Source organism: Danio aesculapii, chromosome 21, assembly GCF_903798145.1.
Source record: "Danio aesculapii chromosome 21, fDanAes4.1, whole genome shotgun sequence".
In the NCBI taxonomy this organism is placed as follows: Eukaryota; Metazoa; Chordata; class Actinopteri; order Cypriniformes; family Danionidae; genus Danio; species Danio aesculapii.
The window spans coordinates 3554144-3567143 of NC_079455.1; the positions used below are offsets into that span (position 1 = coordinate 3554144).

The 13000-nt window shown below is 38.3% G+C and overlaps 1 protein-coding gene across 1 annotated transcript in view; it reads left to right on the forward strand.

The window, feature by feature from the left end:
• Window positions 1–13000, forward strand: part of stk10 (serine/threonine kinase 10) — a 106870-nt gene that overhangs the window by 70560 nt on the left and 23310 nt on the right. Inside the window, exon 9 of the mRNA XM_056445826.1 lies at window positions 1862–2506. Coding sequence (XP_056301801.1) covers window positions 1862–2506 — 645 coding nt within the window. The remainder of the gene's footprint in view (window positions 1–1861; window positions 2507–13000) is intronic.

The window sequence follows — 13000 nt, forward strand, 5'->3', positions numbered from 1 at the left end:
GATGACATGGCACAAAGCGTTCAAAAATAACTCGTAAAACACTTCCTCTTCCACTAATCTGGCCTTCAAGCATTTAAAAGCGAAACAAAGACACGCCGTCCTCATTTTTTCAGAGTTAAATAAAGCACAGGACAATGGGTTCCTCGTTTTGGCAAGGGAATGGTAATACGGTTGAAGGACTGAGTCTGTTTAGGTTTACTGTCAACCAACTGCAACTTAAACGCCTTCAATAACAGCTGAACAGTATCTCGATTATGGAGAGTCCTTCATATAAAATCAAGCCAAACATTTATTTTGTCAACAAATATAACTTGATATACAGTTGAAGTCATAATTATTAGCCCTCCTGTGAAATTCCTTAAATATTTTCCAAATGATTTTAACAGATTCAGGAAATTTTCACAGTATTTTCTATAATATTTTTCCTTCTGAAGAAAGTCTTATTTGTTTTATTTCAGCTAGAATAAAAGCAGTTTTTTTATTTTTTTTATACCATTTTAAGGTCAGTATTATTAGTCTGATTAGTCCGATTGTCTACAGAACAAACCACAGTTATACGACTTGCTTAATTACTCTAACTTGCCTAATTAACCTAGTTAAGCCTTTAAATGTCACTTTAAGCTGAATAGAAGTGTCTTAAAAATATCTTCTAAAAATGTCATCACGGCAAAGATAACAGAAATCAGTTATTAGAAATGAGTTATTAAAACTATGTTTAGAAATGTGTTCTCTTAAACAGAAATTGAGGAAAAAATATATACAGGGGGGTTAATAATTCTGACTTCAGCTGTATGTCCTGCACCATGACTCGTAAGGTAAACCTTTATTGTCCCAGTTAAGGAAATTTGTCTTGGGCTCTCAGTCTAAGCCACGACTATTTAATAGCTTAATACTCACCGGATAAAAATAGTTTTATATCTATTTAATCTACAGCAAGGTAAACCTTTTCCCCAAACGTAACAACTCGCACTCATTATTCAGAACATGTGATAGTCACAGATTGATTTGTTTAGCATGTCTTAATGTGTCCTGTTCATAAATTTGCTGCAGTGACATCTGTTCAGATACCAATAAATTTCCAAGCAGTGTAAATCAAACGGACCACTTTAGTTCTCAGCTGCACGGACAAGTTGCCAAACCAGGCTGATGCCGTACCTTATTAAGCTAAACGTTTTATACGTCAAAAACGTATAAAATTTGATCATACATTTTTGATCCACTCCATGATTTCTCAGACATCATAAAAAATACAGTCGTAGCTGAAGCTTACTACAGAGATTGTTTACATGCATGTTCCATTTCAGTGAATTATCAAAGAAGACCCTAAGATAGATACTCGAAGCAACCGGTGTGGTTGTTTGATTATTGATGGTCACAGGCCTGTGATCACCGATTCCTCTAGAGTCAAGCACCATCTCTTTTGTCTTACTGACATTCAAAGCTGGGAGGTTATCATCTCACCGATTCACAAATCTTTCGATCTCTAAATCATATTCAGATAAATCTTGTGCGCTTTGATCTGCTCAACAAAAATGAACGTTGCTCAGTTTTTGTCTTTTGACTTCATTTTTGATTTGAGTGCGTTTCTAGAATGAAGTGTCGCTCGAGGAACAGCAAACTGCATGAGATCTGAGTGCAAAGGGTATTGCAGTAAAACAAACTCTCCTGAAACTGAAAAGTCACATTAATCTTTCACCGAAAGTTTATGGTTGGCTGAAAAACACTTGCTGTGCATACTGTATAGCCCATTATTCTATAGTCCTACAGTATGTGACAGATTCTCCCATTCCATTGTAAAGTTCTTGTCAGGCTTTTACAAAAGTATTTTTCAGAATCAACTTACTTATCTTTGCTTTTTTAGGCCCCAACTAAAGACCCGTCACAAACCAGTGCGACCAGTTTGAATGGGGACCACCCGCATGACACATGCCACGTCGAAACTCCAATGGAGATTGAGGAGGAGCCCAGCACCCTCGAGTCCACCAAAACCCCGTTGAAAGAGCAGGAGGACAACCTTAGTGATAAGTTTCAAGAGGAAGATCATGATAAACCTGAGAGCGAGGCGTCGGGCAAAGCCTCCTGTTCGGACTCTGGCATCGAGGATGGCAAAAGCACACCCACCTCAGAGGAGGACGCCAAGACAGTTGAAGCTTCTGAACCAGAGCTTCCTGTACAGAGGACATCAAAACCTGCAGAGGAACCTGAATATCCCTCAGAAACCATGGAGCAACACTTGGAGAAGCCCAAAGAGCCTGAGAAAGAAGATCACTGTGAGGAAACTCAACCAGTGCTGAAAAGAATTCAGTTGAAGGACCCGAACGGTCGCATGTCTGTGGTGAGCGACAGGTCCTCCTTTGCTGGGGAGGACTCAGAAAGTTTGGTTTCTCACACCAATGGCAGGTTATCAAATCGATACTCGGATGTGGCCAGTGAAAGCATGGACATCAGTCTGAACCTCTCGGGTGATCTTTCAGTCAACAAGGAGATGGGCACCATCTCTTTAAGGGTAAGTCAGTCTTTGAGTCTGTGTTATGATGATTATTTGCAAACTGTTTGCAGAATTCCTCATCAATTAACTCTGTTGTATAGAAGTAATCATCCAGGTCTCCAGACTTAATGCTACATTTGCTGTTGTGACTAATGCCGTGCCAAACCTGATGGAATGTATACTACCTGACAAAAGTCTTGTGGTCGATCCCAGCTGTACGAGTAACAAATAATAACTTGACTTCTAGTTGAACATTTGGTAAAGTGGCAGAAAGGTTGAATTTTTCTGATGAATCATCTGTTGAGCTGCATCCCAATCATCACAAATACTGAAGACCTACTAGAACCCGCATGGACCCAAGATTCTCATAGATATCAGTCAAGTTTGGTGAAGGAAAAATCATTGTTTGGGGTTACATTCAGTATAGGGGTGTGCAAGAGATCTGCAAAGAGGATGGCAACATCAACAGCCTGAGGTATCAAGACATTTGTGCTGCCCATTACATGACAAACCACAGGAGAGGGCAAATTCTCCAGCAGGATAGCGCTCCTTCTCATATTTCAGCCTCCACATCAAAGTTCCTGAAAGCAAAGAAGGTCAAGGTGCTCCAGGATTGGCCAGCCCAGTCACCAGACATGAACATTATTGAGCATGTCTCGGGTAAGATGGAGGAGGCATTAAAGATGAATCCAAAGAATCTTGATGAACTCTGAGAGTCCCGCAAGAACGCTTTCTTTGCCATTCCAGATGACTTTATTAATCAGTGATTTGAGTCATTGCAGAGATGTATGGATGCAGTCCTCCAAGCTCATGATGGAGTCGGACACAATATTCATTCTGTTTCCACTGCAGCGTGACTTTATATTCTATACTGGACATTATAACTGCTTAGTGACAAGACTTTTGTCTAAGGAAAGTCAGACCTTACTGTCCTAATTAAATCATTAAAAATCAAGGCATGATGATTATATTTTATTTTGGTCAAATACAGACTATCTGCAGGGTCTTAAAATGTCTTAGATCTCAAAAACCAAATTTTAGACCTTAAAAAGTCTTAAATCCACTGAAATAATGTGTTGTAGGTCTTAAATCATTTTAAACAGGGTCTTAATTTTCCATGTAAAGCTATAGCCCAATTGGACCAACACCCATTCAGTCACTAACAATATATTTCAATAAAAGTTTTAAGAAATATATATTTATTGACTCTGTTTACTTATTAACATGGTTTAATTATCTTTCCTACAATAACCACAATTTAAGGTTTTAACTTGGCCATTTAAAGAGTCTTTAGGGTTTAGCCTTAGAAATTGCATTCATTATGGTCTTAAAATGGTCCTAAAATGTCTAAATGCCTAAAATTTGACTTTATAAAACCTGTTGAAACCCTGAAAATAAGCGTAATCTAGAGGCCTTTGCCTTTCATATAAGCCACTTCTGATGCCAAATGATCAAGTAGAAGTCAAGTTATTATTTGTTGTTCCTAAAACTTGAATAGGCAACATAACTCTTTTCAGGTAGTGTCATTATTTTGGTGGCTAAAGGCCATCAATGTGTGGACGTCAAGGTTTTCATATTTGTATATTTATTTGTTTGTTTGTTTTCACAAAAAATAAAAATGGATGAAATTAAATCAAAAAGAACATGCCATTATGCACAGGTCTAAATCAAATTCTCATCAGCAAAAACGTCCAGGAATTATGTAGTCGATTTGCATTTTTTTATAATTATTTTTTAGGAGTTTTCACCTTTAAGGACAGGATAGTGGAGATTAACAGACAGGAAAGTGTGGGGAGCAGAGAGAGGGGAAGGATCGGCAAAGGACCTTGAGCCGAGAATCGAACTCGGGTCACTGCGAGCACCTGGGTCTATATGTCTATATGTCGACGAACAAACCACTAGGCTATTGGCGCCGACTCGATTTGCATTTTTGACATTAAGTGTATATCATCGGAAACAAATCAGATGCTGGTTCCACCAACCGTAGAGCGTGCCTGCACCAGACCCTCTGCACTGAACACTGCTGACCCACTTGGCCTTTAAAATGCTTGCCTTTACTTTTCCTCGAGGTCGTCTGTTTACTGTATCAGTGCCAGTTAATGCCATAGTATAACAGAGCTCCGCTTATGAGAGAGCTAGTGGAGCATTCTGGAAGTTCTGGTTGAGTTGAACACACAGCAGTACAGTGAATGTACTGAGCTCAGGAGGGGTGTGGACGCTGTCAAACAGAGCAGAGCCTGTCTAAAGACACCATCTTACAGATCTCTGCAGAACATAGCAATGAGGCTCTCTGTGCTGCTGGATGGAGAGATGTGGCCACTTCTACATGCTTTTAAACATCTTATGTAGCTGGTAGGGATGTCACAACACTCACTATACAGTTAAAGTCCGAATTATTAGCCCTCTTGAATCATTCACCCTTCTGTATATGTTTTTATTTTCTGATTAACGAAGAGATTTCTTCATCACATTTCTAAACATAATAGTTTTAATAACTCCTTTCTTTTTTACTTTTTATTTAAGATTTTTAAATGTATTTTTTACAGAACAACCCCTTCCCTAACAATTTAACCCCTTACAGATGAGGGGATAAAAATAACAATGAAACTATTAAAAAATAAATAAATTAAAAGAAAACAAAAGAATAAATAAAAGGTATTGCCATCATAATTACTTTACAGGGGATACATTTGTACATCAAGTTACATTGCATTGTGTTGTGTTGCATTGTAGTTACCCCAAATTACAGTGAGGATAGCTTAAGTAACCTCTAAATACCTCTAAAACCTCTAAAAACCTCTAAACTTTCTCATACGCACTTGTACACAGCACCTTATATCAATATACAATGCAATACTTTCTACATTCGCACTTGTACACAGCACCTTATAACCTGTATATTTATAACAATCTGTACATACAACTCAACATCCAGGTTTCTTCACTAACCGCATCTGTTTAATGTTCATCATTTTTTATTATTATTATTTTATTTTTTCAGATTATTTTGTGTTGTCACTTGTCACTTTATGTACACTGGAAGCTTCTGTAGCCAAAACAAATTCCTTGTGTGTGTGAAGCACACTTGGCAATAAAACCGATTCTGATTCTGATTCTGATTCTGAATATACATATCTAAATATGTCGTAATACCCTTCCACCTCTTCAGAAAAATATCAGTCTTCATTTAGAGACATGCAGTCATTTTGTCCATTATATAGATCTGTTTCTATATAGTTTCTATAAAGTCTCTGAATCCACTGAGCCACCTTTGAAGAGCTTTTTTCCGTCCAATGTACTGTTATCATTTTTTTTGCAACCAGTAATAATATCCTTAGGATAAATCTTGTTTCTTCATCAAACACTATTGCACTGGGGGTGTGCTATATACAGGGTGGGCTGTTTATATGGATACACCTTAATAAAATGGGACCGGTTGGTGATATTAACGTCCTGTTTGTGGCACGTTAGTATATGTGAGGGGGAAAACTTTTCAAGATGGGTGGTGACCATGGTGGCCATTTTGAAGTCGGCCATCTTGGATCCAACTTTTGATTTTTCAATAGGAATTCAATTCACCTTTATTTGTATAGCGCTTTTACAGTGTAGATTGTGACAAAGCAGCTTCACATAAAAGGTCATAGTAAATTGGAACAGTGTAGTTCAGTTTGTAGTGTTTAAGTTCAGTTCAGTTCAGCTCAGTTCAGTGTGGTTTAATAATCACTACTGAGAGTCCAAATATTGAAGAGCAAAACCAACGATGTGCAGCTCTGCAGATCCCGAACCATGCAAGCTAGTGGCGACAGCGGAGAGGGAAAAAAAACTTCACTAATTGGCAAAAGTGAAGAAAAAAAAAAACAGACCTAAGTTGGGCACGACCATTCTCCACTGACCAAACGTCTTGTGCAGAGCTGCAGTCTCAGCGGCGGAGGCTGGAAGCTGGCCTCAGTGAAGACTTGTTTGGAAGAGGGTCATGTGACACATCAAACCTATTGGGAAATCCACAAGAAAAACAATGGTGTGCTTGGTTTTAATGTAACTTTATTCTTTCATGAGCCCCCTCACCATTCCCATTTTATTAAGGTGTATCCATATAAATGGCCCACCCTGTAGTATAATGTTTGTTGACATTTGATGAAATGGTTGTGGTTTAGGAATAGATTAGTTATAGTGAATTTTTAAATGAGCACTAAGGTATTTGAACTTTTGGCATTTCAGATGAACATATTTCAGGCTTCTTCCTGCTTCTGAAGCTCAAAACCCGTTTTGAAGCCGGAACATACTTTAACATGAAGTCATTCATTTGCTGCATATTTCAAGCAGCTTGTCTATGAAGCTCCTGTCAGACTTTCCATCCGTCTCTGCTAAACACTCTTTGTCCTGCTTCATTCAGCATTGTGCGTCAGTCACTGAGTGATGATTGTTCGGTCGGCCATCGCTGGCCTTCTGTTCTTCGTTCAGGGATCCAGAGAACATTTCTCATATCTGCAGATACTATTTATTGTTTCAAAACATTAAGAAAAATATGTGATGCATATATACTGGATTAGTAAGCAAATACAACCAAAGAACACCCACCCTATCCCCAACAGAGCCATTAAATTATATACACATATGCAAAAATAAAATAAAAATCAAGTCAAATCAAATGTAAAAAAATATATAAATCTAATTATATATAAAATAAAGTAATATAAAATAAAAAAAATCAAATCAAATATAAAAATCAAATATAAAATAAAATAAAAATCTAATTAAACATAAAATAAAAATCAAATCAAGTATAAAAATAAAAATCTAATTAAAAATAAAAATAAAGTAAAATATAAAAATATAATAAAATATAAAAATCAAATATAAAATAAAAATCAAATTAAATATAAAATAAAAATCTAATCAAATATAAAATAAAATATAAAATTAAATTAAAATTAAATCAAATATAAAAATAAAAATCTAATCAAAAATAAAAATCAAAACAAATATAAAATAAAATAAAAATCAAATTAAATATAAAATAAAAATTAAATCAAATATAAAATAAATTAAAAATCAAATTAAATATAGTCAAATAAAAAATAAAATACAAATCAAATCATGTCATATAAAATAAAGTAACATAAAGTCAAATCAAATCGAATATAAAATAAATTAGTCAAATAAAATGTAATTAAATTTTAAAACTAAATAAAATGAATAAAATAAAATAAAAATAAAATATGATATAAAGTCAAAAATATTAATCAAATCAAATATAAAAGTCAAGTAAAATAAAATAAAAAATCAAATCAAATATAAAATAAAATACAAATCAAATTATATATAAAATGAAGTAATATTAAATTAAATTAAAAATCAAATCAAATATAAAATAAAATATAAAAATATAATAAATTAAAATAAATCTAAATAAAATAGAAAAATAAAATTAAATAATCAAATCAAAGTCAAATTAAATTAAAAAACAGAAAAAGAAAATAAAAGAAAATATAAATCAAATATAAAATAAAATAAAGTTAAATAAAATTAATAAAATAAAATATAAAATAGTCACAAAAACTAATAAAATAAAATGAAAAATAAAGCTAAGAATATATATTAAATAAAATAAAAAATATAAAAAATAAAAAACTATAAAGTTTAATAATATTAAAATAAAATAAAATGATATAAAATAAAATAAATTTTGTAAAATAAATTAAGACAACGACAGTTCAACACATAAACATTCGAATGAAAGTGAAAAATAAGTCATAACAACATTAATTCATGTATTAAGAAAGTCAACTAGCGTTTCTCACGTCTGCTGTTTTTCCAGCATGATGATGAAGTTGAACTCTTATATTAGCTCTAATATTGCATGATCAAAACAGATCAACAACAACTTTAGGAAATGTTAATAATAGATGATTTCATTGTACCAAAACCTCATCAGCGGATGAACAGACAGCGCTCAGCCTCATAACAGACTCTACTGTTTGCTCAGCTGCATTAAGCAGACACACACTCTTACTGTTTGACTAGTGATGACATTTATATCACAACCACCAACACCGTTTGACTTTATTAGTGTGTGATGAAGTTTAGATGAACAATTCAGCTGATTGAAGAGCGACACACACGTGTGTGAGTGCGAGCATGTGTGTATGTGTGAGGCCATGTGCGTGTGTGTGTCTGTGCAAGAGCATGTGTGTGAGTGTGTTAGGGCATGTGTGTGTGTGCGATGAGTGCAAGGTGTCTTGGTGTGTGTATGCGTGAACGCACAAGCTAGTGTGTGCGGCAAGCTTGTGTGTGTGTGTGTGTGTGTGTGTGTGTGTGTGTGTGTGTGTGTGTGTGCGTGTGTGTGTGTGTGTGTGTGCGTGTGTGTGTGTGTGTGTGTGTGTGTGTGTGTGTATGGTGACCCTGCGTGTGAGCTTGTGGCATGCATGTGTGTGCACGTGCAAGTGTGTGTGCGTGCGCGCGTGTATGTGTCAGAGCGTGTGTGCAGTGAGCATGTGTGTATGTGGCAAACTTGTGTGAGTGCGAGCGTGTGTGTGAGCTTGCGTGCATGTGTGCGCGCGTGCACATGCGTGAATGTGTCAGAGCGTGTGTGCAGTGAGCATGTGTGTATGTGGAAAGCTTGTGTGTGTGCGAGAGTGCGAGCGTGTGTGTGAGCTTGCGTGCATGTGTGTGCGCGTGTGCACAAGCGTGAATGTGTCAGAGCGTGTGTGCAGTGAGCATGTGTGTATGTGGCAAGCTTGTGTGTGTGAGAGAGTGCGAGCGTGTGTGTGAGCTTGCGTGCATGTGTGTGCGTGTGCACATGCGTGTATGTGTCAGAGCGGGTGTGTGGTGAGCTTGTGTGTTTGCATGTGTGCGAGCGTGTGTGTGAGCTTGCGTGCATGTGTGTGCGCATGCACAACCGTGTATGTGTCAGAGCGGGTGTGTGGTGAGCTTGTGTGTGTGCATGTGTAAGCATTTGTGTGTGCGAGCATGTGTGCGTGTGTGAGGGCGTGTGTATGTGTGAAAGCGCAGGCTAGTGTGTGCGTGTACTGTATGTGTCGGCATGTGTGCGATTAAGTGTGTGTGACAAGCTTGTGTGTGTGTGCAAGCGTGTGTGAGGTAGGGTTTGGTCGAAAGACGATGCCATCATCCATCGCTGATGGCCGGTAGACACCACGATGCAGAGCCGGCATCGCGATCCTCCGCCCCGCCCCATCGCAATCTGCTCGTGAAAAATACACTCCGAGGCCCCGTTTACACTGATACGTCTTCGTTTTAAAATGATATTTTAGAACGAAAATGATCCACGTCCTCTCTGGCGTTTCACCTAGCATTTCTGAACAGCCCTCCGTCCACGCTACCGCTGAAAACGCACATCACGTGACCGCAAACAACAGTGTTGCCAGATTGGAAATGTCAACGTATCGTACCAGAACCTCGAAATGATCATATTTGGAGGAAAATTATCGAACACGAGTCAAACGGGGAGTATACAGCTATCATCTAGTCAAATAGCGTTTGGACACAACGTGCAAATTACCACAATATGTAAAAAAAAAGAAAAAACTAGGCGTACCTTAGTGGGAAGGTTCAAACCATAGACTGTAAAATATATGGACGGAGCATCCGTGACGTCACCCATAGGTTTCTGAACACTGCAAAAAAAGCTACTAGTAGGCGCGGCCAACCGTCGCCATTTTGTTCGCGCGTCATCGCACCCACGGCGGGATACCAAACAAGGGCAAAGAGGCGGAGAGTGAGCGGAGCTACAGACACCTGCTGGCACTTTGCTTAGACCTGGCAGACAGACTTTACTTTGGGAGAAACACTTGATACTTTATTACCTGCGACCCGTTTGTGTTCTGACCACATGTGCTTGGCTGTACACCAGGCATGTCCAAGCTCGGTCCTGGATGGCCGGTGTCCTGCAAAGTTTAGTTCCAACCCCAATTAGACACACCTGGGCTAGCTAATCAAGCACTTACTAGGCTTTCTAGAAACATCCGTGCAGGTGTGTTGAGGCAAGTTGGAGCTAAAATCTGCAGGACACCGGCCCTCCAGGACCGAGTTTGGACACCCCTGCTGTACACTATATCAATAAAGTGTTTAGACTGTTAAAAACACTGTAGTAATACATTGAGCCACTAAACATGACATTTTTCTACAGAAGGAAAACGCGAATTACTTCCAAACACTTCAGATATAGTCTGTGTTAGTAAATGCAAGACTATTGATGAACTCCAGCATAACACTGTATGACAATGCTTTAGATCAGTGTTTCCCAACCCTGTTCCTGAAGGCACACCAACAGTACACATTTTCAACCTCTCCCTAATCAAACACACCTGAATCAACTCATCATAACATCAGAAGAGACTCCAACACCTGAAGTTAATGGGTCAGAAAAGGGAGACATTCAAAATATGTACTGTTGGTGTGCCTCCAGGAACAGGGTTGAGAAACACTGCTTTAGATGACTGTTCTAGAGCCTACAGCTAATCAATCTGTCAGATTCTGGAGTGCTTTACAGCTCTAAAAAACATTATAAATGATAAATGATCTTAAATAAAACACACACATGTATAGAGATGGTATACAAGTATATAACTTTACTCACCTGGGAAACGGAGGCCACATTAATGGAGGAACACAATTAAGTGCACACAGCATCCCATATCATCTGATAATTGTAAGAAATAAGTCCAAAAGGCAGCTGACTGTGTAAAGCCACATAAAACAACACAAAAATACGATGAACATGCCGAGATCAGTGGCTAATCTGCCGGATTCAGCTGAGGTGAAGTGACGGCGACCAGCGAGACCTAGCTGTCACTCAAGTGGCCACGCCCTTAATTATGCAAACTTAATATAACCTAATATAAAGGAAACGGATGAGTTATAAAAAAATTCACCCCCCTCACAGTTGTCATGGAGGGTAATAATAGCTATATGAACCAAAATCGTTCTTTGTACCAGGCTGTAAACACCTTTTGTTTCTGCTGTAAAGTTGGCCATTCTAACAGTGGGCTCAATTGCAATTTGCTCTATTATGGAGCCAGGACTAGCGGAACTTTAATGAATTGCAGTTTCAGTTACTCCCGTACTCCCGTATTGGCCCGAGGGAGAGCAGGAGGTTGCCGCTTGGTTCAAACTCCACCTCCGAGTCGCTGTCCTGCGTGTGTTGCCAGATGTTAAGGAATTCATTTTGGGGTTCAAATCAGATGCCGTCATGGACCGCAACATAGTGCTGATTGGCTTGAAAGCAGTTCACACTCCCGAATTTTTAACACACTCTGAGGTGTGCATGACAACATTCAGAGTATCTGTAATGAGCCGATTTTGGAGCTTTGTTTTGATGAGATTAACTTTGGAAAAACACATGACACATTTAAATGGGGAAAAAACATTCTCCCCGTCTCACCTTCCTTTTCAGCACTACTTTTTCAAAACTTCATTGCTTAATCAACCTCAACCTGAAAATGACTGACTTAAGAACGGCTGCGCGCAGCAGGACTGTTAACTCACGAGAGAAAGCCATTCTCCACGTTGATTGGCTGAGAAAATGTAACGTAAGATGAGATAGTAAACGTGTCCTACTCCGACAAAAGATGCAGCTAGATTAATAAGTAGAAGCCCGGAGATTACAGTGAAATTACTTTTAAATGCCGTAAAATTCTGAAATGATCATACATTTTAGGATTTTTCTCATTATTGATCGTACAGAGGTCGAAATTATCGTGCAAATACGATAATTATCATACATCTGGCAACACTGCCCCACGCACACACACAGACACACTGTCATGTGCTCGAGACAGCAGGTACAGGCAGTAAGCGGGTCAGTACACTGCTTCAGTCTTTAGCTTTCACGCTTGTACTTAGTAATTTTAGTGTAAACCTCAGATACTGTTGGTTGGTTCCTGTTGGTTGTGCACCTTTATTACCAACTAAGTTTGTGGACGCCATTATAACGACACAGATCACTCTGACTATTCATGCCAGAGTCCTGCGGAAAAAATGATTGACAGGTGGTCAGTTGTGTGTGACTTATCTTTATTTATTTATGATTTGGTTATGGATGAAACACAGACCATGTTAGTCAGGTAGTTGAAACGGTAGGCTACAAATAATTAATTTGGTATTAAATAATTAATTATTCAAAAAAAAAAAATTCACCGCCGCCTACGACGACGATGCCATCGCCCATCGCGTCCATTTTACATTAGACATCGTACGACGCCAAATCGGTCGACATCGCCCAACCCTAGTGTGAGGGCGTGTGTATGTGTGAAAGTGCAAGCTAGTGTGTGTGGCAAGCTTTTAAACGTGTGTGTGATTGTGCGAGCACAGACATATGCATGTGAACAAATGCATGTGTGTGAGAGTCCCCCTCATGTACTCAATCTGCTCTACACGCTCTGCTCTTGAGTTACAGCCACTTCATGTCAGAGCTTTACCGGAAAACAGCAATCTCACTGTTTCCTGTTCACACCCTCTGCCTCTCTCTCTCTCTCTCTCTCTCTCTCTCTCTCT